Here is a 26,364-nt window from a genome sequence, read left to right as displayed (position 1 = left end):
GTAAAGTCGCTCAGTTCTAACAAAAATACCAGCTAAAGCTCGTCTTTAGCGTTGTAGCTTTCCACAGAATCCGGTATCAGACCGTGGAGCAAGTGAACAAAACAATGAAGCTCCGAAAACCGATCTCCGGCCGTTTTATGCACTACATCTCCCATGATGCATTGGGTTGTGAGAGTGACAGGGCACAAGGAGATCTGTCGTTAAACGTCTTGAAACCAACGAACACACGTCAGACTATTTTTAAATCTTCTAACTTAACTTTTATTGAATCTTTTAGAGAAAAAAACAGCTGCAGTTTCGAGCTTTTTCTGCAACAATTATCTCAAAATGCATGTGAGATTGTGGAGGGGCTGTAGATCAATACAGACTATGAGTTTCTCCTTCTTTTTTTAAATTTTTGGATGCTGGTGTGCCGCGGGATTTTTTTTAAGGTTAAAGTGTGCCGTGGCTCAGAAAAGGTTAAAAAACACTGCTCTAAAGAGATATTTTTCTGCTTTTTATCTCAAATAGGGACATTTTTGATCACGAGATAACCAAATAAAGAAGAAATCAGACTCACACCCCTTACTCCACAAGATATACACTCCGACACACATACACCCACACACACACACTCACAAAAACATATACATTATACCAGGAAGGTGGGACCATCTGTCCCCTACCCCATCCCTGGAAAAATAGCGAAAGAATTGATTTCATTTTGCGGGAGGCGGAGGTGAGGCATTTTTTATGGGCGACATCACAGCCGCTGTCTCTGTCCAGTTCTGTACAGTCTACGTTTGTATGACAACAACCAGCACCAGTCAGGAGTGAGCTTGTTTGAAGTCCACACCCCTTCCGCTGAGAGCAGCTTGGGAGAGTCTGTCAATCAAACATCTGGAAGCATCTGGTTGGTCAGTTTATGACTTGAGTAAGTTGTGATAAAGAAAAAAACATAATGAAAAAAAATCTGAATGAACAAGTAGATGTTAAGAAAAAAGCATCAGAGCAAGAATGGTTATTCTGACCATTAGAGTGACTGAGTAAGAGTTGTCTTTGGGATCTTGGCTTCTTGGAGCCAGCAGGTACTTCCTGTTAAGGACGCCAGGGGGGAGGAGTCACTCATTCCAGTTCTCACGCACAGTCATTGCTACACCCTGCCTCTTCAGCCTACCTTCTCCGTCTCCACTTCTCCCCGTCAGTCTCTCTCATCATTTCTGTCTTGTTGTGACATTCTGTGCCTATAGATGTCGCCAACATCTCCCTGCAGCTTGTGTTCGTCTTCTTAGAAGTAAATTTGATTAAGGTTTTTCCTTTCTTCCTGGAAAAATCACATGCGTGTCCTGTGACTTCTGGTCTTTGGTGTCCCTCATTTCCCAGCTTGAGGACAGTTTTTCTCCTGAGCTGGTTGAGCTTCAGAAGACGATGCTCGCTGTGCGCTGGCTTTTTGCTCTTGTTTTTGCAGTTGGCTCCCACAAACTTTGTTGGGGTGGACCCCTCCATGCACAGTGCAAAGTAGAATGGTAAGGAGAATTTCTATCATGCAATTTGAGGTTTTATTTAAATGCATTTTATACTTTCCTCTGCTCAAGGTATCTTCAGATCTACAACATAAAAATTCAGAGGCAATGTTTCTCGTCTTCGCTGACTTTCTAACTGTAATCATTATATATTTGAGTGTTTTATACTTTTCACAGAAAGCATGTAAATAATGTGTGTATGAAATACAGTTTTACCCTTGTGCTATCCTAGGCACTTTACCATTGGGAGTTGGGTCATCTAGACCCACTAGACAGTGTACTGAACCTTTTTTCTTCAATGATTTGTGATCTTCACTGGTGTCCATGGATTACATGAAATCTTTCCACCTTTATCCACCTTTGTCATGGTAGGGAGAACACCTCAATGCAAGGGTGGGGTCATAGGATAGCACATGGGTTATAGACCCACTCTGATGAAGAAGGACATTTGATGATGGAGGACATTTGTAAAAAGAATTCAGCTTAAAGTTGCATTTTGGAGATTTTTTTATTCAATGTATTGTGCATCAGGAGCAGATGAAAACAAGCTGTGGGAAAGACCCACAAGCTCCGCCCCCATTCTGAAGCATCCACTTCAGACAAATGGATCCATGAACGTCTTTGTTTTCCTCATCTGAGCTGGAATCTGGCTCTAAACTGTACAGCTGGATAGATCTGAAATTGCTCGCTATTTTTGTTGCACTGCCAACGTTAGCTTGGAGTTACTGTATGAGTGTAAACAAAGGATGATGGGAGATGCGGGCAGGCTTACTCCGCAGCAATGGTCCCTTCCACAGCTTCCACAAAATTTCTAATGAACTACTGCTGCTCTGCAGAAACCATGTTCTAGAAAACAGCATCATCAAAAAATGGCATCGTCAGAATGAAAAGACCACTGGGAACAGTTTGAAAATCTTGCTTTGGATATTTATGTCATTTTTACTCAGATGAACTCATTGCAAAGGATAAAAACCCAATGATTGAAGTCCCTGTCACTAATTGTGGCATAAAGTGTCTACTAGATGAAGGTGTTGGATCTCTGAAGCCCCCCACCAAAGACCTGCAGGATCCACCACTGAGTCTTTCTGCTGCAGGTACTTTGGGATCCCGTGTCGAGCGGTGTACGAGTCGCTGGTGTCTCAGATTAAGAAGTGGAGAAGCATGTCTGGCTGCGTCACGGGGGGCCAGCGGTGTCTGTACAAGGTGCGTCTGGCTGTACCTGTGGATGGGTGGAGGTGGGGGGAAATCAAAGTTTCAGCTTGTCTGATTATGGAGCTCCGAGTTCTTGTTCCTGTAACATTTAAAACATGGATTCCTCAGCGAGTATTCATTTTTGGACCATCTCATATTAGACTGATCTAAAAAGGTCTGCGATCAACCTGACCTCCTCTTTCTGGATGCATCAGCTTTTGGTTGGGTGTAAACCTTAATGCTTTCCTGACACAGTCAGACTGTATCAGTTCTTGATGTAATAACTGGGAGTTCAGCACAGTAACACTGTCATCGGTCAATATTCAGTCCTGAAACACAACTTTAATGTTTTCAAGAAGCTCACTTTTAATACAGGACAAAGCTGCATCAGATCAGGGGTCTGCAACCTTTAACGCCAAACGAGTTTCTTATTGACTAAAATCCAACCAGAGTGGCAAATTTCACCGTTTAGGAAAATACACTTAATGTTTTTCTGACCATTAAACTGGTCATGCAGGAAATGCAGCTTTAAATATTTACGATAATTGAGTTAATATGATAAACACCTACAGTGACGAAGTCAGAAAAAATGTCCACTTCTTTTATTTTTGACAGCAGCACAACAGCTTCCTTTCAAAATAAAATTCTTCCTTCATCAAATTGTCCACAGATCTGCTGCAACAGTTTTACAAATTCAGATTTACAGTTTATTCATTTACAGAAGTAAAATAGCAGGAATGCCAAGTCAAGCATGACATTTTCTATCAATATGAATTTGGTGTTGAATATTTAGATCCATGCATCTAAATGCAATTCTATAACTTAGGAACCTTGCCTTTAAAAAGCAGCTAGACACGGTTGTGGAGCAGAAGATCAGAATATGAGCATCATGTGCGTCAATATGTGCCTTCTTTTCTGACATGTTAAAAATCTAAATATCCATGACAACTTCATTAAAAACCACAAACACATTTATGTCAATTCTATGCATTTTTCTTCATGAAGAAGAGCCAGATTGGAGGGATGAAAGAGTCACATGTGGATCAGGTTGCAGATACTTGGATTAGGGGAAACAAGGAAAGCCAAAAAATGGAAGCTGGGACTTAGTTTTTCTGATTGTTTTCAGTTTAAGAACCAGATTTAAATGTTTCCTTCAAGATTCTGTTAGCTGTAGAGTCTAATGAGGAAAAGTCTTTTGTAAGTTGGCACTGGATGTTTGCAGTTTTTAATTAAAACCCCTTTGATTCTTCTGCAGCTGCGATCTGCTTCTGTCCACTTCATATCAGCCAAGCACACGACCCCTGTGAAGGGGTCTGTGGACGACATCAACTTCCGGCTGGTCCCCTCCCTCTTCTTCTCCTTCTGTCACGTGTCGGTATGTTCTTAAGCTTTCACGTTTTTTTCCTGACGTTGTGGTGAGATCTAACGAGCTAGCAGACGAGCAGCAGGTCAAAGCTCTGCTCTGCTCCATCCTGATCATCCACTGTCAGACAAAGAGATCTATGAACGTCTTCCTTTTCCTCGTCTGAACTGAAATCTGGATCTAAACTGTACGGCTGGATAGCTCCAGTATTGCTCCCGTTTTAACTCTAAGCTAATGCTAGCTTGGGGTTGTGAGGGTTTGTAAGCTAGCGGGAGAGTTCGTAACCAAAGGGATGATGGGATATCAATTTAGGGTCATCAACAGTACTGTCCACAACCAACCCAGAGACAAATTTATGATATATTCCTACTTTAGAAAATATATCTTAAAAAAAACGACACAAGCTTTTTGATTCAGCATCATCATAGCCATAAGACCACTGGGAACGCTGTTATAATAGACCAAAACATAGCAATCAAGACCATCTTTATAAAAAAATAGGTTGTTTATTTACACCAAAGTGATAAATAACAAACAACAGTAACATAAAGAGATCTGCGGCCATGGTTATCGACCGGAGAAAGGTAGTTTTCCATCTCTCGATGGGTGGAGTGTCCCTGCCCCAGGTGCAGGAATTTAAATATCTGGGGGTCTTGTTCACGAGTGAGGGAAGACCGAAGCGTGAGATTAACAGGCGGATCGGAGCGGCGTCCGTAGTTATGCGGTCGCTGTATCGGTCCGTTGTGGTGAAGAGAGAGCTGAGCCGAAAAGCAAAGCTCTCAATTTACCGGTCGACCTTCGTTCCAATACTCACCTATGGTCATGAGCTATTGGTCATGACTGAAAGAACGAGGTCCTGAATACAAGCGGCTGAAATGAGGTTCCTCCTTAGGGTGGCGGGGCGCTCCCTTAGAGATAGACGCTCGGTAACCCGCGGAGAGCTCGGAGTAGAACCGCTTCTCCTCCACATCGAAAAGAGCCAGTTGAGGTGGCTCGGGCATCTAGTCCGGATGCCTCCTGGACGCCTCCGTGGAGAGGTGTTCCGGGCATGTCCCATCGAGCGGAGGCCCCGGGGAAGACCCAGGACAAGCTGGAGAGACTACGTCTCTCGGCTGGCCTTGGAACGCCTCGGGGTCCTCCCAGAAGAGCTGGAGGAAGTGGCTGGGGCAAAGGAAGTCTGGGCATCTCTGCTAAGTCTGCTGCCCCCGCGACCCGGTACCGGATAAGCGGAGGAAGATGGATGGAGTAACATGAAGAGGTGAAGCAAAAAGCTTCAGCGTGAACTCTTGGCCAAAATGACAAACAAAACCCACCGATCTAAATCCAAAAGGCCTCTTACTTGTAATGAAAGAAAAGAGAGAGAAAACAATGACAAACAATAACCTCTTAGACTAACATAAACTCCCAGCTCTCCAAGCTCAGCTTGTTAACAGCGGGACTCATTTCCTCTTCTGGAATTTTAAAGAGAAGTAAGCATGTGCAAATGATTTATTCCGACCGAAATTGTGGCCCATGTAGACTTTTGTTATAATCGGAAAAGGTATTTCTGGGCCACTGTACACGGTTGAATTTCAAATCCGATCTTTGATCCAAACAAGATAATTTGCACATGTAACCGCGGCTAATTTTCTGTATCGAGGATTCTAGGCCAAATAGGAGTTTCTGCGACGTCAGAAAGAGTGCAAAAGGCTTTGAATTCTAATCTTTAACCTTTTGTTTACCCCCCAAGGCGATGTCTGTTTCTGAGAGCTGGTACGCCGTCAGAGACCATGGCACCAACTACTGCAACCTCTACAACCTGATAGAAGGTAGGACGGCTCAACAAAGTGACCAGAAGCGCCGATTCTGAATAATAATTCAGCCAGAAATGTTCAGCAAGTCCAAGTAAACCAGTTCAACTCAGTCAAGCCAAAAACGATCTGATTTGAAAGCAGACGGATTAGCAGGAGTTTATGCTCATTTGAAGAAGCACGAAGAAACGTTGACAATTGTAGACACAGTTGACCATAGGAACCTAGTGCAGCAGATGAAAGAAGCTTCAAGATTAGTTCTCTTTGAAATCAGATGTTCAGCAGGACCTTCAGCTCAGAACAGGTGGAAACCAGTCGAACCCAGGTACAGCCATCTGCTGTCCAGAGCAGTCTAGCCAGAAGTGTCTTCACGTAGGAAAGCGGAAAATGTTGATTTGAATCAGATTTCTCTTTTTTTCGTTCTTTTTTTTGTCAATTAATAGGACTAAATGACATTTTTATCATTGAAATCATTCTTTGTATCATGGTAGCAGACTTTCAGAACATCAGGCAGTGCTCTGTTTCTCAAAGACATTCATTCATACTTTTTTTCTGACGTTCTTCAAACAGGAAGTGGACTTACTGAGTCCAGAGGTTACAGAGAGGTCACCAGTGAGTTCTTCTGCACCCAGCGCTCATCAGCTAACTGCACCATCTACTGATGGAGTTCGGATCTTCAATAATCACAGACGGAACACGGCTGGTAGAGGAGGACGGAAGGCTGCTGCAGAGTTTTCTTTGATAACAACAGCATGTGGGTAGTGCAAAAACCCGCAAACCTGTTTGATCCAGCTCTACACATGACTTCATATGAGTGAATAAACACTATTGTGACTCTGAACAGTTTATTTGTTTGTTTGGTTTGTGCAGATTTTCATTGTTTTCAGGAAGGCTGGGTTGATAAAAATTGATTCATCGATCTGAATCCATCCGAGCTTGATAAATCAAACGATCAATAAAAGTAGCTACTGATCTTTTAAGCCTTTCCTTTTCTGGTGACCTAACGCTAGCTTAATGCTAACTTATTGTAACGACCCAGGTGGTGCGTCACTAGCAGCGGGTAAAATGAGAGCATAGCTGTCAATCAACTGAAGTATCAATTAACTGGCCATGCTACAGTCTCATAAGGGAAGAAGCAGTAGGAAAACCTGTCTGTGAATACTTTTTCCGACATCAAGGGCATTTATTTGGAGGACACACAACGTTGAATATCGCACATGGTTTATCACCCTCTCCCCTTCCCACACTCATGGTGCAACGAAAAGAAACAAACATAACAGGAAGAACTAACCAAGAGTGGAACAACAAAACCGCCACATGAAAATAAATGCAGGCAAAAAGAAACACCCATGCTCAGCCCTATTTTGACCATGGGATCCTGTCCCACAATCCCCTGCTGCAAGCAGACCCAACATGCGTATTGCCGCCACTACAGTATAATGGAATTTCCCATAGGACGGCTAATGCTAACGTTCAGTCGATCTAAACATACATTGCTGACTAAATGAACAGTTTTATTTACTCACAGGAATACTTTTTACAAACGCTTTCAAGGAAACTTTTTTTAAATAACCATTTGTGGTCTAAAGAACCGTTTTTGGCTCAAATCTTCTGAAAAAAATGCAATGCTATAGCGCGAGCTCCACCTGGTGGCTAAACTGAAACACCCTCCAGGAGAGGCAGAACTTAATGATCTGCACATTTTTGTTGGAGTCTCTCATTTTTATGATGTTACAGCGTGTAGACTGTACCAGATTAATATGAACACATTTTTAAAACACATGTTGAATTTTGTTGTATCTCTATACAAATATGTCCAAATGTGTAAACCATTCAGCAGGCCTATTTGTATTTTAAAATAATGAGATATGAATTAAAAAAAAACTTCTAATATTAAAAAGTTCATTCTATCGTGAAGAAAGCCTGCAGTACAGAATCAGAAGTAAAGTTGATAATTTGACAGCAGAAGACTGAATACCAACTTTGGAGTCATCATGGACTATCTACAGAATATGGACCTTTCATTTACCATCATAAACATATCTGTATCTTGGTTCCTACTAGTTTTGACCAAAAATTAATAAATTATATCAATATTAATCAACTGGGGGGATCATGGCATTTTTAATGCAATAATAATCTTCACTGATCTAAATCATGAAGCATCACACTTTGTCACAAGCACTCTATTGGATACTTGACCTGCTGGCATTATTTACAAGTGTATGTTGACATATTCACTCACTGGTTATTCAAATTATTTGCCTTTTGGAGTCACAATGGACGGATTAGAGAGCTGCAGGTGGCTCAAGGGCCTCTGGTTGATTGTAATTCAGAAGTTGATCTAAAATATTTCTGCAACTTTTTTATCATTTCTTTCCTCTTCCTGCCACAGGCTGAAAAAACCTCCCGCTCTTCTCCCAGGTTCACTTTAGTCATGTGTGATGCTAAAGCTCTTACTTTGAAACCAACTGCAGCTGGTTTTGTAGTCTCACAGAAATGCAAATATCAGACAAATTTGTCACATTTACTAAGATGCTAAAGGTTCCGGATTGTTTCTCGTTGAGATGATGAGACTGCAGCAGATCTTGATCCACTTCCTTTGGTCTCATCTCTGTTATAGCAGATCAGTGAAATTAACTGAGACTCCTGAGGAAAACAGAGCTTTATCAGTCATTCTAGTGGTCATGACAAGAAGGAGGAGAGAGGACACAACACCCAACTCACCCGCTGAGAACGGCCTCTCCGGGGCTGCACGCCGCCGCCTGCACTTCCGGTGTAGATGACTGTGGTTGTGAGAGCTGCAAACAAACGCAGCAATACAGACGGAAGTGGAGTTTACAGCGTCAAATCTACATGTTTTTTCTCCTCTCAGCTTGAATTCCTTAATCGATCAGCAAAAGTGTAAAGCCACGTTCATACATGTATGAAGTATGTGAATCCTGGATTATTTTAGTCTTACAGTTTTATGAATTTCTTTTACTAATTACCGGTAAGTAATAAATAATTCATGAAAGCTGCCAGCATCTTTCATGTTTCAGCCACATCGGTGTAAATTTGCTGCAGTTAGATGTTGGGTTTCACAGAAGTCCATCACTCCATCCAAACAGCAAACACAGACAAATCCTCACCGTGGTTTCTTGGTTCGTGAAGGAAGAGGAAGAAGGAGATGGAGATGAAGAACAGAAGCAACACCACAGGAAGGCTGATGGTCTGCAGGATGTTGGAGGGTCTGCTGGGTGGAGCTGGATCTTCTCAAAAGAGAAAACAAATATTTTTCCCCTCATCCCAGTGACATAAGACTGTGATGAACGAAAAGATCAAATGTTTCACTGCACTAAAATGATTCAGACTTAGTATTATAATTTTCTCACACCTGTTGTTGTGACAGTTTGGTTCTCTCTGGTTCTCACGGTGATGATTGTGCCGTTTCCCCTGACTTTTGTTAATTCAGGTATCTCAATGAAAATTTCACAGTCGTATCTGCCTGAATCCTGTTTTTTGATGCTGTCAAAGTTCCAGAATGAACATTTTTCCATCTCATCTTTTTGAGTTTCTTGATGCGGATTTGTCAAAAATGAATCATTTTTGAGTGTTGTTTGATTTTTGAACCAGGTCACTCTCACTCTGCTCCCCCCTGTCCAGCAGCAGCTGATGTCCACAGCTTCTCCTTCAAAGACATCAAAGTCTGCAGTTTGTCTGACATTTACTGTGTTCAACTTAACACCTGTAAGGAGACATAGAGGAGGTGAAAAAGATCAGTTACCTCAATTTACACACGAAAAAAAAAACAACCTAAAACACCAGCTGCAACAGAAAAAAACAACTTTGTTTTTAACCCCCAAAAAATAAAATAGACATGCAGCCAGAATTGAACATTCTTAGAAGGAAGTCAGCTGTACCTAAAGATTCTGACATGTGCGCCTCATTTACTAAACACAATTATAACCAACAAAACAAAGACGCTGAATGTAAACGAAGTCCCAAAGTGATAAATGTGAAAAAAAACGACTTACTCCAAGTTGAGAGCACATAAAGATACAGGCTGATGAGACACAGCTTCATCTTGCCGTGCTGATGCCGCTCTGATGGCGGACACTCGTCTCACCAACTCCTCTGCTTCCCTTTCGCCCACATGCCCCCTCTAAAGGAGGAGCAGAATTACCTCTGCACACGGTTCTAATCCGGCACACAGTTGCTGAATGTCTTCACAAATGAGGGCTAGTCGTGGCGTTCCACAGGGTTCTGTACCTGGATCCTTCTACCTTTCACATGTTTTTCATTTTTTTCACAAAAGTCTCTTCTGGTCATCTCCCACTGTCTTGTGATTCTGAATGCAACACAACAGGCTTCAAGTGTTTTTTTTAAGCCTTTTGGGGGGCCATGGCGCTGAGGCAGAGTGGTCAACCAGGAGTGTCACAGCAACTACCCAATTTCATAGGGGCATGCGGCCACATTAACCCCCCCCCTCCCACACACACATACAAACACACAGACATAAATGCACATAATAGAACATCCCATGCACCCCTCCTATCTAAACACCCCACAACACCTTTATTGTTTAAATGTATAAATCTAGTTACTTCTTATCTGATCTTGGACATGACCCAGCAGAACACTTTTGAGCCATCTTCAACCATTATTGCCTTAACGAGTCACCAGTTTTGTGTGTTGAAAGCCATTCAGAAGAATCTTCTGAGTAATGCCTTTGCCCCAGCCCCCTCCTCTGTAGCTCTCTGTTCTTCTCCCTCTTCATCATCAGCTGATCGTCTCTCTTTCTTTCTACCATCATCATCGTATCTGAACCTCTCTCCTCATTCTTCTCTGTTGGGACGGACTTGTCATGTCTGCCTGCACTTGTTTTCCCAGAAGGCCACAGTGAACAGGTGGTCAGCAGAAGTTTAAACCAGAATAAGCATCAAGGTTTTTGTGACTTCAATAGTTTAATTATTCCTACTTTAAGTAATTTCTGCTCTTTTCTATCAGATGCGTCACCAACTTCATGTCTGTCTCCTTCACCTCCTGCCTGTGTTCTTCTCCACTAAATCATTCGGCCAAGCAACAATCATTTCATGTTTTAAATGAATTAAACATCTGCACATTTTCTAAAATAAAGAATACTATTTAATATGACTGACTTGGAATGAACTGGCTTTGCCCTGAGCGTCCACCATCAGACCAGCCTGTTTCTTTCCTCCTCCTGTCCTGATTCTTTTTCTCTTCTCGTCTTTCTCTCCATCCTCACAGCTGTTTGTTATAAACTTTATGTTAGGAAGATTTTCAAAGAATACAGTAACTAAACTATATGATAAAATATACTTTTTTTATTGTAAATTGCATTTCCCAGGATCCAGCAGCCCTGTGACCCAGAAAGGGAAAAACGGTGTAGAAGATGAATAAAGGAAATTATATTTGTGTTGGATATCCGTTAGTGGTGGAATAGAATCGATTTTTTATTGTTTTCAAACATCTCCAAATGTTCAACTAAACTCCAAAGTGTTGTTCAGCCAAAATGATATTGAAAGCAAAAGGCTGTAAACTAAATAGTCACTCAAAGAAAATAATTAAACCATCACACATAATTCTCCCTACTTCTTCAAATAGTAGCAGCTTTTAATCATCATTTAGTGCTGTTACAGTCATAGCATAATAACTTATAAAGTTATTTATGTCTTTCTGAAACAAAACCAGCACGAACAAGCTCCTTTTTTTCACGATTAGTGATGTTGTAAATCTGCTCAGTACAGCTGCAAGACACTTGAGACCATTTTACTGGTTGCTTTAACTTTAACCTGAATGTTTTCAAGCCTGTTTTTATCACTGCTAGCGTACCTGCTGTCTCTCAACCATTTAGAGATTTTCTTCATTCCCTCTACATCTCTTGTATTCTCTGTTTTAAGAATTCGATTGTTTTTTTTCTTTGCCTTTCCATCTTTAGTGCACAGTCATCAGATGACTACACGATTCAAATAAGAATAATCTGGCACGTTCTCGCAGTGCGCTCTCTGTACAAAACCTGAGTGAAGGAGGAGCGGCTGAGGCACCCAATCAGTTATGTTGTGTGTCTGTTACTGATCTTATCATATATATTTGTGCACAAACCGCTGTGTATTTAGAAAATACGAACTAGAAATAACTTTTCCCAAATGCGGTTTGGCGCCCTCTGTGGTCCGGCGCCCCTATGGACGCATATGCTGCAAACCCACTTTTTGGAGTAAGCCCTGGCTGCAGGGTAGTTGACTTTTTGCGCCCCTGTGTCACAGCTTTGGTGTGCATTGAAGTGTCATAAGACTCAGAACCCCACATTGCTCCACTGGCAGAAATGTGGGTGAACCTACTTGGGTGGGGTGGGGGTGGGGGTAGGGGGCATTTGTGGGGCCTGAATCCAGCCTCACTCTGGCTGATGGAACTACTTGCTTGGATGAGTGGCAAAACATTTCACAAAGAGAAGAAAGACGAGAAGTCCAGATGCCAGGAATCAACTTCAAGACAGCATCACCTGAAAGAACGAGAACCTTTATGGACATTTTTGGTATGACTGAGAGTTTGATGTGAGTTTTGGGGGAGAGAGAAAAGACATAATTTCCTGTTACCAGGTCCTGTGGACTGGACTTAAGTACATGTGGAGGTTTCTGAGCATCAGAGCATGGAAATTACCACATGCTCTTTTCCGCTGTGCTTTAAGACAAACAGGAAGCTCTTCAACCACAAATATTTGACTCATAACCAACATTTCTGCATGCAGGAGGTTTTTTCACCTGCACCGTCCCACAGATTCCATGTCCTTAGCTAAGATTTAATAGAGGAACCTCTCAGTCAGGGCTACACAGTGGTGCACAATGCAGTCCTGGTTCAAATCCCAGCTGGGTTCTTTTTTCTATGTGAAGTTTGCATGTTCTCCCTGTGTTTCTCTGAGAATTCCCGTTTCCTCCTACAGTCCAAAAACATGCATCATAGCTTGACTTGTGACTTTAAATTGTGGTTCAGGTGTGTGTGAAGAGTGAGGCCCTGCAACCAATTGGGGACCAGTTTGGAGTGAACCCCATCTTCAACCAACAGTAGCTGAGTTGGCTCCAGAAACCCCATGACTCTAAAAGGGATTTAGCAAGTTCAGTGGATGGATGGATGGCTCTCAGTCAGATTTTAAAGTGGAGCTTTTGCTGCCATCTAGTGGCTGAGTTCTTCATTTTGCAATATATTTACACAGAAGCAGTTATCTGCAGTTGAGTTGTAGCACATCTGATCACGTTTGACTGCACGTTAGTACCATGTGCTTGAAGAGAGCAGGAAACGATCAGATTTTAGACCTCATGGTAAGATTTTACAACAATTTCCACATTCCTCTCAAGTCTAGAACCATCCGTTCAGACCACTTTTGGCCAGATTCAGTTCAGTTTTTATGTTTGTATATAAACAAATCTATGGTCCTAGAACTTGATGAAAGATAGATATCCAGATCAGACAAGTTGCAGAAAAAACCTTCAACAGAATCCTCAAGTCATGGTTATAAATGTGACGTTAGTTTTTAAAATACAGTTTCAATAAAGCTATTTTCTTCAGAGGCGATTGGGTCGTTGGCTGTTTTAAGTATTAGGAGAAACAGATTCAGGTTGGCATTAAATCCAGAGGCAATTTTGAGAGTAGAGAGTTTGTTTAAATGTCTGCAGGACTGGAAAGAGTTTTATGGTGACTGCTGGCAGCTGTGGAACGCTCCTGCAGGGAAATAGTATGAAAATGAGCTGCCTTTGACCAGCAGAGTTCTGCTTCAGCGTCGCTGGAGGCTGGTGGAACGTGAAAAAGATCTCCCTTAAGTGAAAAAACATTCTCACTAGCTTTGCAAAGTTCTTCTGTTTACTGTGTGAAAATGCATCAACCTGAATAACTGTCCTGAAGAGGAGGATCATCCGCTCACAGAGGGTCTAATGTGGCTGGATGATGGTGCCTCTTACAGTTGAAGTCTGCTGTCCCCTTGATTTAAACTGCTGGGCTCCAAACTAATCTGTGAAATCTAATAGAAAGACGGACGGCGCCCTAAGGGGGACAGCGCAAGAAAAAACCCCGGTTTGGCTGACATTGAATTCAGTTTGTTAAGTTAGCCCTTTTTTACAGATTTTAGCATGATTCCTTATACTAAATAAAGGCTTTTTGTACTTTTATACAAATATTAACACACTAATTAATACATTTTGCTTACATTAATCCGCTTATTGAATCCTAAGGAGCTGCAAGCCAGCTGAAACCAGTTATGGGCTTCAAAACCTACTTTAGTACTTTTCCACTGAAATAACAAAGTTATAAATGATCCTGCTGGCAGGAGCAGTGGAAGACTGGTGCTGACCACTACACATGCATGTATTGTAAAGACGACCATTTAGGTTGTCAATGCCCATGAGGGCTTTCTCCAGTCCAGACATTGGCCTGAAGCCCACATAGGAAACACCACTAGAGATAAATCTGCTGTGAAAGAAAAGAAGAGAAATCAGAAATCCTTTTATCGTCAGTGCTGCACAAGAAGCTTGAGACAAAGACAATCCTGGTGCTCTCCAGCTGTTTGGACGATAAAAATAAAAGAAATATATATAGACAATAAAAAACTTTAAAAGAAATGCATATATAAACATATACACATACATTGCACATAAACATTATGGCGCTTCCATGCTTCCTGAACTGCTAAATGTTGCACATGATTTGGCATGTTTACATTTGTTACAGTAGTATTTTTATTTTTGTTTAATGAAGGTTTTTTTTGTCGTTCAGCAGGTCGACTGCTCCCGGGAAAAAAATGTTCTTGAGTCTATTGGAAGATAAGATAAGATAAGATAAGATAAGATAAGATAAGATAAGATAAGATAAGATAAGATAAGATAAGATAAGATAAGATAAGATAAGATAAGATAAAGCTTTATTGTCATTGTACAGTCACACTTGGTACAACAGCACAACAAAATTGCAATCTGTCCCACATTGGTGCAAAGAGAAATAAGAAATCAACAATCATCTCACACAAAAAAGAGTATATAAAAATGTATATATATATTTATATATATACATATATATATACATATATATATGTATATATATATGTATATAAATATATACATATACATATATGTACACAAATATGTATATATATATTTATATATGTATATATATATATATATATATATATATATTTATATATATTTATATATATACATATATAAATATATACATATACATATATGTACACAAATATGTATACAAATGTACAAATATGCAAATGCACACCAGGTGTATATACAGGATCTACATTCCTCCTTCTCCTAGAGAGACTGAGCCATATGTGTGTTCATGAGGGCTATTGCTCTGTTGTAAAAACTGTCTCTAAGTCTGTTAGTCCGGACCTCAGCACCCTCAGTCTTTTTCCAGAGGGCAACCATTTAAACACCCGGTGTCCTGGGTGTGTGCAGTCTTTCGTGATGTTGCGTGCCCTCCCAAGACAGCGATGCTGTAGAGATCCTTCAGTGAGGGAAAAGGGTAGCCAATGATCTTTTGGGCAGTGTTTATGACCCTCTGTAGAACCTTCTTGTGTGCCATGGTGGAGCCAATGGAGCAACAATAGAAGGCAACCAGCAGCTCCCTCTTCAGGTTGACCCTGCTGAGGATCCTCAGGAAATGAAGACGCTGCTGTGCTTTTTTCACTACCTCTGTAGTGTTTGAGCTCCATTGGAGGTCTTCATCAATGTGCACACCAAGGTACTTGAAGCTTGGCTCTCTCTTCACACCCTCCCCATTATTGACAATGGGCTGCAGATCAGACTTCTTCCTCCTGAAGTCCACGATCACTTCTCTTGTTTTTGTGGTGTTTAGGACCAAATTGTTGTCTGCACACCACCCCACCAGCCTCTGGATCTCATCCCTGTATGCCGACTCATCACCACCAGAAATAAGCCCCACCACAGTTGCGTCATCGGCAAACTTAATGACTGCATTGTCTGGGTGCGTGCTGACACAGTCATACGTGTACAGTGCGTAAAGCAGAGGACTCAGCACACAGCCTTGTGGGGAGCCGGTGTTTAAATTCAGGGCTGTGGAGAGATGAGGACCCACTCTGACTATCTGCACTCTGTCAGAGAGAAAGTCTCTGATCCAACGGCAAGTGGTGGGAGGAAGTCCAATATCCAACAATTTAGCTGACCGTCTGTCTGGCAGTATTGTATTAAATGCAGAGCTTAAGTCGACAAAGAGCAGCCTAGCATAACTGCCTTGCGAGTCTTGTGAAATCAACCCTTAACGGCAGTGGCTCAGGCGGTTAAGCAGGTTTTCCAATGATCAAGGGGTTGGCGGGTCTATCCCCTCTCCCCCTAGTCAACTGTCATTGTGACCCTGGGCAAGAGACTTTACCCTCCCAGTGTGGCTCCACTGGTGTGTGAATGCCATGGTAGCCATGGTAGCTGTGGCTACATCAGTAGTTACCATCACCAAGAATGAAGGAATAATTGCGAATAACAGATATAGATTTTATTTTACATATTTATATTTTTAATCCAATAATTAATTTGGACCTGTAGTCTGTAATTCTGTTCTATTCTTATAAAATACATATTTAAAAAATGATTATTTTTGGATTCATAGACCTATTGTTGGTAAATATAAAGAAAATATCAGTAAACATAGTAAAGCTGGAGTGGAGACATTAAGTCCTGCAGGTGTTCCTTAACGCGCCTTTTCTGTACCGCGTGCGTGGGTGGTACTTCCGGTGGCCCCCCCTTTTTTCGTCCTTCGTCACACTAGTAGCTCTGAGCTGCGTGCAATGAGTTATATCGCGATAAAAGTCATTGGCTGTATGGGCCCACGTGCACGGACGGTACCGACAGTCGTTCGTGTGTTTGGACGTTGAAGCGGTTCTCATGCGGAACATGAAGCGTCTGTGACGGACCCGGACGGTGAGTCCGAACCGCCTTTAAGCTAGCTCTCCGCCGGTTCTGGCTGCCCCGCTAAAACGTCGAAATGGATGTTTAAACCTGTTCTTTGTGATGCGAGTGACACGTCCTCTACTGCTCTGGCGGTCAGACGACCCGCCGTCACAGATGCAGAACAGGTGCCCCCATCATTGGCTGTGTTCTGATGAGGCCCAAACCCATCAGAACACAGCCAGAGCCCCCGTCATTGGCTCTGTTTAGATGGGTTTGGGCCCCATCATCAGGCCCTGCTGAGATGGAGGGAGCACGTGGAGGAAGTGAGACAGGAAAAGCTGTGCAACTACTCTGTTCCTGTTCTCTAAAACAACAACACATTTAACGGTTAAAGTCACTTTTTCAATGCTTTGGATCTGTTTCTGTTTGGTTCCGCAGAACCTTCTAAACCCCATTGAACAAACTGGTCAGGTGGGGTCATGTTTCAGTGCCAGTCATCCTTTGTTGTTGCTTAATCATGTTACAGGTCTGGTCAAAGGAGGATGAATCATGTGCAAAATGAATTCTATTCTGTGGTTATTTCATAAATTCCACTTTCAGCAGATCCGCCTCATTACTTCCCCAAAGGAACTGTTATCCTACAGTCCATGGATCCTCAGCTGGGCTGTACTGAGAACCAACTGCCTTTCCCGTTTATTCTGACGTTCTTCCTGCTGCCTTTCCCAGTTTTTCCTGATGTTCCTCCCGCTGCTTTTCCTGCCGCTCTGCCTTGACCTTGGAACATGGCGGTTGTTAGCCCGAGCTGGTTTCCCTGATCCGATTCTACTGTCTAGTTGGGTGTGGAAACGGTGTCTACCGTAGACCTGAGCAGTGAACGCAGGAAGGGTTTTTCTGACCTCAGCCTGAGCTTCAGAGCGTTCATATTTGATCAAAGCTCCTTTTTGAAATCTTACACGGATCGAGTGTTTTTTTAAGCCTTGTGCTATCCTATGGGGTCCAGATGACCCCACCCTTACATTGACATGTTCTCCCCACCATGACAAAGGTGGAAAGATTTCATGTAATCCATGGACACCAGTGAAGATCACAAATCATTGAAGAAAAAAGGTTCAGAGCACTGTCTAGTGGGTCTAGATGACCCAACTCCCAACATGTTCACGTTGGGAGTTGGGTCATCTGGACCCCACAAGACAGCACAAGGGATAAAGGACCAGTTCTGGGTGGGATAAAAGGTTCTCTTATGTCATGTAAACCTTATTTTTGATCCTAAAATGGAAACTGTTCTGTTTGGTAAAGATTCATTTGGTAACATTCATTTGAGTAATGTGGAATAACGAAGACAATAACCAGAGGAGCTCTGTGAAGGTCTCGTTGGTGTTCTGTTCTGTAAAGTGGATATCAGGAAATATTCATTCATTCCGTGATGCTCTCTGTTGTGTCGGGCTGCTTTGGTTGTTGTTCGGAGCTGAATAGCCGTCACAGTCGACCGGATCTCACCGGATCTTTGAGGTGACGGTTTGTTTTACTGATTATTTTTGAAATCTAGAGAGAGCCAAAGCTGAGAATAGAGTCTAGAGGGTTTAGGTCATGGTTGTATTTGTCCTCCTCCTTCAAGTCCGTTCCTGAGTTTTGGTGAACAGTTTTGTTCTCGTCTCCCTTTGCAGACTGAGGAGGTGGTCTGCCGTTGCTAGGAGAACAACTCCTCCTCCGCCCGTTCTCCTCCTGAACATTCTGTGGCTGCATGCGTGAGGCTTTCCGTCGCCCTCTAAAAACCTAAAACCCTCTGCTGGGGTGTTCCTCTTTGGATTTAAGGTGGATCGTTCTGTCGGTACATTTCCATCTCCTGCGTCAGCATGTTTGTCTCAGGAGGAGGAGGAGGGTTGTCCCGTTCACCGAAGAAGCTGTTTGTGTGAAAGACTTCAATGGAAAACTTCAGAAGAGAAGAAATTGGTGCCGATAAAATGTTTGTTTACCGTCTCACACACACTGTTTTCAGCCTTAAATGGGTTTTTGTCCTTTACTGGATGGTTATAAATGTATTGATTTGCTGAGGAAACCAGCGCTTTGCTGCGTGTTTGCTCACCTCCATGTGTTCACGTGTGCTGAGCCTCTCAGAACAGATCGTTTTGTTTTTCTCAGAGCTTTAATCTTTGAAATCAGGCGCTTCCACACTGCAAGTTTCTGCCCCCGGCGCGGTGCAGATCAGACGCAAAGGGCTTTACGGGGTAGTGGAACAGGGCGTGTTTCAGGTTTTGCAAATGAGTAGCTCATGCCGTTGACGTTCCTGCTCAGGAATGGAGCTTGTGAAGTGTTTACTCGGTCTGCTCGGTGTTTTTATCGTGTCCTTCACAAGTCAACGGCCTGATGCGTGTCTGCGTGACCAGTAACCCACAGGAGGGAGAGCCGTTTAAAGACCCACTGTGACAATGAAACGGGGTTTTTGATGTTCTTGTGTAGGGCTGCACGATATAAGGAAAACTCACAATATGCAATATTAGTGATCAATATTGCAATGACAATATGATTTGCGATACTTGAACAAATGGCAAAACAACCAAAAATATCATTACCATTGCAACATTTTAATTTAAATCAGTCAACATACCTTATACCATGGTCTGGGTGAAAACTCAATTCTGATTGGCTGCTGGGTGTGCATTAAAAAGTGATAGCACACAGTGATAACTGCACGCCTAAAAGAAGTAGTTCCGGTCACGTAGCTTAAATGTTCTGTGTCACTGGCTTCTTTTAACCCTTGTGCTATCTTGTAGGGTCCAGATGACCCCACTCCCAACGTTAACATGCCTCAACGTTGGGAGTGGGGTCATCTGGACCCCATGGATAGCACGAGGAAGGAGAAGCTTTATTACAGACTTAAGGTCCATTTGCCACAATATACACAAAACAAATAAAAGACTTAAGGATAAAAATAAAACACTCAAACAAGTATAAGAACAAAGACATAAAAACTATTTAAAAAAAACAACAATGTAATAAAAGTATAAAAATCAATGACATAGGAATATAAAAACAATGACATAAAAGTATAAGAGCAGTAAAATAACCAAGTATCATGAACATAATAAAAAGACTTAAACTGCTGACTTTAAAGAAAACGTAAAATTTTAAAAAAGGCGACCGTACCAAAACCTCCAAATAGGGGATTGGTATCTAAACATGCTGTACTTTTACTTTGGTGAGAGTTAAAAGGATTTCATTATTTAAAGCATTAAGACGATAAATGAAACCATAGATAACATTTCTAAATAAAGCTTGGAGAGTATTAACTCTAGCACCAACAAACTGCTTGCACTGAGGCTGTTTTAATAAAATCCTTAGGGCATCATTAAAGGCTACTGCTGGATGCCCTATCTTTTGTCCACAGGTGGGCAGTATGCAAAGGTGTGCAGTAAGTTTTGGATAAAAGAATTTTAAGATTGTCCGAGCATGAATCAAACCTGCGTGCGAGCGTGTTTGCCTGAGCATATAAAATACACCGTTCGTGTTATCATCGCGGTAAGAGGTGAACTTCCTCTCTGCACTGATGCTTTATTTAACCCATCGTGATCATCAGCATGTATATATCGCTTTATATCGCCAAATCTTGACTGCAGCGGTGGTGCGGCGCACGCTTGTGTAGTGTGACGCCCCACCATGTAACGAATAGTCCGGTTTTTGTGGAAAAAATAGCGATCCAAACCAAAAAAATAACAAGAATTAAGGACTAAAAACTGGTTAATATTTATTTCTTTTGTAAGTGACCGTGGTATAAGCGGGTTAAGTATGCATTGCTTTGCGTTGGACGGTTCAGGCTTCCATGATGGGATTCATCCGATTGGTCAACAACGTGAAGGCGTCCATCTGATTGGTCAAAGGCAGAAAGGGATTTATTTGATTCATAAAATACGTCAAGCTGCCAAAAGAGCACATTTAAGGTGACTGTTTGTGGTGATTTTCATCATTTTTTGCGATATGCGTATTGCACAGTTTAGTATTGCGATAACGATAAATTTGTGATTTATTGTGCAGGCCTACTCTTGTGGCATTTTTCTGGCAGGACGGGCCGTAAGCTCCCCGCTCTGAGCTCTGCAATAGGGAGTAGGGGCGGGGTTTAACCATACATCAAAAGAGGATGGGATTGACCTGCTGTCGGTATGTAGTCGCTCCCGACCCGTCAGGTTTGCTCAGAAACCCAGCAGCCAGAAGCGGATGGTTCAAAACCTGCAGAAGCCCAGCAGTGAGAGGATGTGAGGCTGGTTTCGTCCGGCGCCTGTGACTCACGCTTTTGTTGGTAAAAGAGGAGCTGTCGGAGGGTTGGAGCCAACTGCTGACCGAGGATTTACTCGACAAATTAGTGCAGGTTTGGGATAAGGCAGAAGTAAAATGCTAATGCAGACACACACTTTGTGGGAGAAGGCTAAAGCAGGATCCGTTTATTTGACAGAACACCGCAGGACTGTGATACGCTTCCTCCTGGAGTTTTGCTAGTCGGCTGGTTTCAAGGCCGTAACCGCATGAAGACTCTTTCAGAGTGCTGAGTCCACTTTCACCCACACAGACTGAACGGATGCCGTTCTCCTGGACCTGAAGGGCGTGTGGGTCAGAACGCCTGTTTTCCAAAGCTTTCCGGGGTCAGGCTGACCCGTCTTCTCTGCCGTTTGTCTTCCAGCGTCAACAGAAAGCGCTGCGTCAGTATGAAGTTGGAAAGAAACCCTCCTCCTGACCGGTGAGTTTCAACCACGCTGACTTTCACTTCCTGTTTGAAGGACTCTCGACCTCCATCACGCGATGTTCTGTGCTGACGGACCTGAATGTGAACAACCTTTGTGTGTTTGTGCTTTTTGGATGTTTGTCCCCTTTTGTTGCTTCATAAATGGTCAATAAAAGTTGACTTTCCTCACGCAAGAATGTACCAGAAGAAAGCCCTCAATGTTGGCGTGAAAACTGATTTCTACAAAGTAATGTCAATGAAACAAAACTATAAAATAAGTAGTATATAGTAGATGCACCTTTGGGTGCAATGACAGCGCTGAGTCTGTGTGGATAAAGTCTCTATCAGTCTTGTACATCTACACACTGGAATCCATTCGTCTTTGCCAAACTGCTCAAGTTCTGTCAGGTTGCGTTTGGACTGGGCATGAACAGCCCTTTCCAAGTCCAGCCCCCGAGTTCTCTGTGGGATTTAGGTCTGGACTTATGTTCTTTTAGACCATTTTTCTGTAGCTTTTGCAGTTTGCTTTGGACCGTTGGAAGATAAATGTCCTGCTGAGCCGCAGTTCTCCTGCAGTCTGAATAAGATTGCCCTCCAAGATTTCAGTGTATTTTGCAGAATTCACTCTGCCCTCCATCTTTACAAGCTTTCCAGGGTCTGCTGCTGAGAGACATCCCCACAGCATGATGCTGCCACCACCATGCTTCACAGTGGGGCTGGCTTTCTCATTCTCTGTCGCATAAAGATTTGAGCGGTGAAGAACCCGGGCAGCAGTTGCTGTGTGCAGCGTCTCATTTGTGTCTCCGACTTCACAGTCACCCAGTTTATGAGGCCGGCCTTTGTGTGTCTATATTTTTGTTTGTTTGTGTCTTCTTGCTTCTGTGTGTGTTTTCTTCAACTTGTTTTGTATTTGTATTGGCTTATATGTGCATTTTCTTCATACGTGTGTGTGCCTGTGTGTGTTTTCTTAAATTTTTGACCAAATTTTTCTTTCTTCTGATGTGTGTGTCTTCGTCTGTGTGTGTGTATTTTCTTCTTTGTGTGTGTGTTTTCCCTTCAAATATATGTATATTTATGTGTGTTTGTGTCTTTTTGTGTATGTCTTCGTGTCTTTCCTCTTGTGTGTTTTCTCTTTAAATATATATATGTGTGTGTTTTTTCTTTGTTTGTGTTTGTGTCTATTCTTGTGTGTGTGGGTGTGTGTGTGTCTTTTCTCCTTCAAACATACATTTGTGTGTGTGTTTGCGTTGAAGGGGCTGCTTGGTGGGAATCATCTTCTTCATTCTGGGATTGGGAACGCTGTTGCCGTGGAATTTCTTCATGACTGCCTCACAGGTAAAACTGAACCCAACAGCTGATGGTGGATCTGTTTAACATTAAATTGAAGCTGGTTTTAACAACTCATAGGTGAATTTGTAACAAGCTCCTGCTGAAACTATATATCCTAGAAAATGACAAGATTTTCTTATTTGTTTGGCTAAAATCAGTGTCAAGATCCAAAGATGCTGGGAGTGGGACTTGAACCCAGAACAAGCTCTTATAATTTAGATTGATCATGGCTGTGTGCTGGACGTCTGGGCTCAGGCCTGCACAATAAATCGCACATTTATCGTGATATTAAGATGTGCAAAATGCATATCGCAAAAGACGGCGAAAATTGCAATAAATGATTACTTTAATGTGCTAAAACGATCTTACGGCAGCTCAAAGTATTTAGTCAATCAGATAAATCCATTTATGTATTTGACCAATCAGATGAAGCCCTTTTATGTCAGATGCTCACCTTCCATGAACACTAGTTTCAATTCAACGTATGTTGACTCTTTGTTGAAATTAAACTGCAGTGAAATGGAAATGATGTGTTTGGTTGTTTTGCGATTTGTTCATGTATCGCAAGTTACATCGTCATGGCGATATTGATCAGTAATATCGCGAGTTTCCCTCACATGGTGCAGTGGGTCATTAGTGGGTGGTGTTCAGGTGGTGCTCCTGTGCAGCATGCGTCCTAAACTGCCTTGTTCCTGCAGTATTTCGAGAGGCGGTTGAACGGGACGGAGGTCCACAACGGCACGGGCCGTGTGCAGAAGGAGTACCTCTTCAACAGCTGGATGACCCTGCTGTCCCAGCTGCCCCTGCTGCTCTTCACCTTACTCAACTCCATGCTGTACCAGTGGTCGGTGGCGCTCCTGAAAACCTTGTTTTGTTTCTTTAAATTCTCTCTCTGGAATCACAAACTGCTGCTGCGTTTCAGGATATCGGAGAGGGTGCGGATCGCAGGCAGCCTGGTTCTGATTCTGCTGCTCTTCATCTTCACGGCGGCGCTGGTTAAAGTACAGATGGGGGAAGACCGCTTCTTCTCGGTCACCATGGCAACCATCTGGTTCATCAACTGTGAGTGGGCGTGGCCTGGCGGGCGTGTGTTCGTGGCCTGGCGGGCCGTGTTTGTCGGCTGATCGTGCTCTGGCGCTGTGTGCAGCGTTCGGCGCCGTGCTGCAGGGCAGCTGCTTCGGCCTGGTGGGTAAGCTGCCTCCCAAGTACAACTCCATCTTCATGAGCGGCCAGGGCCTCGCCGGGACCTTCGCTGCCCTCGCCATGCTGCTCGCCATTGCCAGTAAGCCTCACTAACGTCCTGCCTGCAGCTTGGCGAGCAGAATGTCAGATGGGGGCTCGTCTTCATCAGAACCGTGCCGCCGCTCTGCTTGCCTCACAGGTGAAGCAGACTTTGAGTCGGCGGCTTTGGGTTACTTCATCACTCCGTGTGTGGGAACGCTGGTCACCCTCCTGAGCTACCTGATGCTGCCACGCCTGGTCCGTGAGCCTCTTACCCACAATGCATTTGGCCTCAAAGTACACATGTCTTTCCTAACCACTTAGGAGTTTATGACCTGCAAGAGTCGACTTCTGTCCATCAAAACTGCGAATGAAGGTTTCTGATCGGGTCCAGCAGCTTCTGCTGCAGACCCAGAAACTGCTCCGGGATGTTCTGGACTCGGTCCGATCCGACACCCAGACCCCCCCACCCCTCCTGCAGACACGCTATTTCAGGCGGCCGTCTTTGACAGAGACCAGCCGCTGCGGTCGAGGGAGGAAGTCCAAACTTATGCAACCGATTGACAACATGTGGGATCAGCAGGACCTTTGAAGAACGGTGTCATCACTTTGTGTTTGACATGACTTCAACAGGCACAAAGTTCATTAACATCCAAAAGTGGAAAAAACAGCTTCAAATCAGGATCAGACGTCAGAAAGAAAAACCAGATTGTAAATTTGAAAAAAACGGTTTTGAACTTCAAACTTGAAGAGGTGGGATTATTTAAACTCGCTCTTTCCTGATGCTTTTCAAGGAATGTATTTTAAATTTTAGCTTTTGTTTCTTTTGTTTTTCACCCTTTTCAATGAAAACATATGGAGCCCCTAAAGGGACATTAAAGAGAGAAAAAAACAATTGAGGTAAAAAAATAACTGGTGCTCACAAGTTAGTAACTTTTATTTCTGAAATTGTCGTGTTTCCATTAAGCAAATTGATTATCGCACATTTAATTTGCGCAATTTCATAGTCGATGGAAACCTAGCTAATGTGTACTTTTGAGTTAAAATCTTGTATTAGTTTTTTTTTTTTTCTCCCACTTCAGGATGACCCTGATTTGACCCCAAACGGTGAACTAATGAGGGCAGAGTTCATGCAGGAAAGCTGTGAAAATTTTTGTGTTGACTGAAATTCAATCAGGAAGTAAATCAGATGGACGCAAACTTTTGATCCCAGCGGGAATTTGGTTAACATGAGTCCTGCAGATATAAAAACATTGTCCATTCGTCTTATATTTGTACTGAAATGTAGGAACACAAACACAAAAAAATGTATTTTTTAATCACAAAGTTAAAAAAAATGCTGGAATTGAACTGGAGAAATTCTGAGACGATTTCATAGAAAGACGGAGAAAAAAAAACGTCTTTATTTCTTATTTCTGACAGAACTTGCAGTTTTTAAACCCTGAACGGCTGCTGGATTAACCAGAGTAACACCCCAGCAGTTTCTGCTGCTTAGTGCTGCAGGGTTGATGATGATGATGATGATGATGATGTTGTCACAGGGATGTTGCTGCTGCTGCTGCTTCCGTTGGTTCCTGACGTGTTTCGGTTGTTGGTTTTTCATTCAGGAGTTCGCTCGCTTCTTCCTGAACGGCATCAGCAGCGAGGAGACGGAGACCAGAGACGAGCTGCTGCAGGGTGAGCCCCCCCCTCCCCCGTCGGTCATTCATGCCGTTTGTTTGCTTTTCACAAACCAGAATCGCTTCAGTTCCGCCTTATCTCGTTAGGTCGGTTGACCCAATCATTGAGGTGTGGTCACTTTGATTCACCCAGAACGGGTTTCCCCCTCAGGGATCCAGCAGCTCTGTTTAGGATTGAAGGTTTATCAGATGAGTCCAGACAAAGGCCGGCTCTGTGCCGGCTGCACAGATCCACAGTTGTTCCACAGTTTCTGAGGTTAGAACTTGAGTGACGTGCGATCACATACGGGGGGGGGGGGGGGCCTCACGTCTCAGTTTGAGCGCTGCTGCAAGAACAGGCTGCTGGCGAGGCGAGAAGAAGAACGTTGGGCTTTTACTTTGAGGGTGAAATAATTAAGGGGGAAACAACATAAAACTGCCAGATGAACTCATAGGCAGAAGGAAATCCTGATTAAAATGATGACCGCGGTGCGATGTACGACGTTAAGCATTTCAAAGTAAAAGCCCAATCTCGTCTACATTCATATGTGGTATATATATGAGTAAATTGTAAACAGAAGAGTACAATCCTACCAAGGAAATATTCTCTGGAGGGTAAATATCTTCTTCTATGCTGAAATATTCACTTAAATCTGACTCCAGAGTATTCGGTGCCTCACCAGCCATCAACCTCACTG

The 26,364-nt window shown here is 42.9% G+C and overlaps 2 protein-coding genes and 1 long non-coding RNA gene across 5 annotated transcripts in view; 2 read left to right on the top strand and 1 right to left on the bottom strand.

Moving 5' to 3' along the window:
- Window positions 1-334: 334 nt before the first annotated feature.
- On the top strand, window positions 335-6,687 carry LOC144987194 (uncharacterized). Its single transcript, XM_078936305.1, has 5 exons — window positions 335-1,505; window positions 2,597-2,705; window positions 3,949-4,068; window positions 5,786-5,864; window positions 6,417-6,687. Exons 1-5 carry the CDS (start codon window positions 1,408-1,410, stop codon window positions 6,506-6,508), a joined length of 498 nt encoding a protein of 165 aa, XP_078792431.1. The 5' UTR covers window positions 335-1,407; the 3' UTR covers window positions 6,509-6,687.
- A 4-nt stretch (window positions 6,688-6,691) lies between these two features.
- LOC110017076 (uncharacterized) lies at window positions 6,692-9,118 on the bottom strand. Its single transcript, XR_013651070.1, has 3 exons — window positions 8,978-9,118; window positions 8,574-8,647; window positions 6,692-8,495 (listed from the first exon to the last, which is right to left on the bottom strand). It is a non-coding gene; the product is annotated as an uncharacterized LOC110017076 (long non-coding RNA).
- A 7,445-nt stretch (window positions 9,119-16,563) lies between these two features.
- The window catches only part of LOC101158235 (equilibrative nucleoside transporter 2), a 15,240-nt gene continuing 5,439 nt past the window's right edge, over window positions 16,564-26,364 (top strand). For 2 of the 3 annotated variants that reach the window (XM_020711790.3, XM_078936671.1), the window contains exons 1-8: window positions 18,412-18,710; window positions 21,417-21,473; window positions 22,712-22,793; window positions 23,486-23,631; window positions 23,710-23,849; window positions 23,935-24,069; window positions 24,169-24,266; window positions 25,616-25,685. In XM_020711790.3, coding sequence (XP_020567449.1) covers window positions 18,670-18,710; window positions 21,417-21,473; window positions 22,712-22,793; window positions 23,486-23,631; window positions 23,710-23,849; window positions 23,935-24,069; window positions 24,169-24,266; window positions 25,616-25,685 — 769 coding nt within the window. In that variant the 5' untranslated portion in view covers window positions 18,412-18,669. Of the gene's footprint in view, window positions 16,778-18,411; window positions 18,711-21,416; window positions 21,474-22,711; window positions 22,794-23,485; window positions 23,632-23,709; window positions 23,850-23,934; window positions 24,070-24,168; window positions 24,267-25,615; window positions 25,686-26,364 lie in introns of those variants that run through there. The other variant, XM_004080020.5, reaches the window with a different exon arrangement.

Source organism: Oryzias latipes, chromosome 18, assembly GCF_053564925.1.
Source record: "Oryzias latipes strain Hd-rR chromosome 18, Olatipes_Hd-rR_3.1".
Lineage (NCBI taxonomy): Eukaryota > Metazoa > Chordata > Actinopteri > Beloniformes > Adrianichthyidae > Oryzias > Oryzias latipes.
The sequence above is the reverse complement of the archived record's forward strand: the minus strand, read 5'-3'. Positions and strand labels throughout refer to the sequence as shown.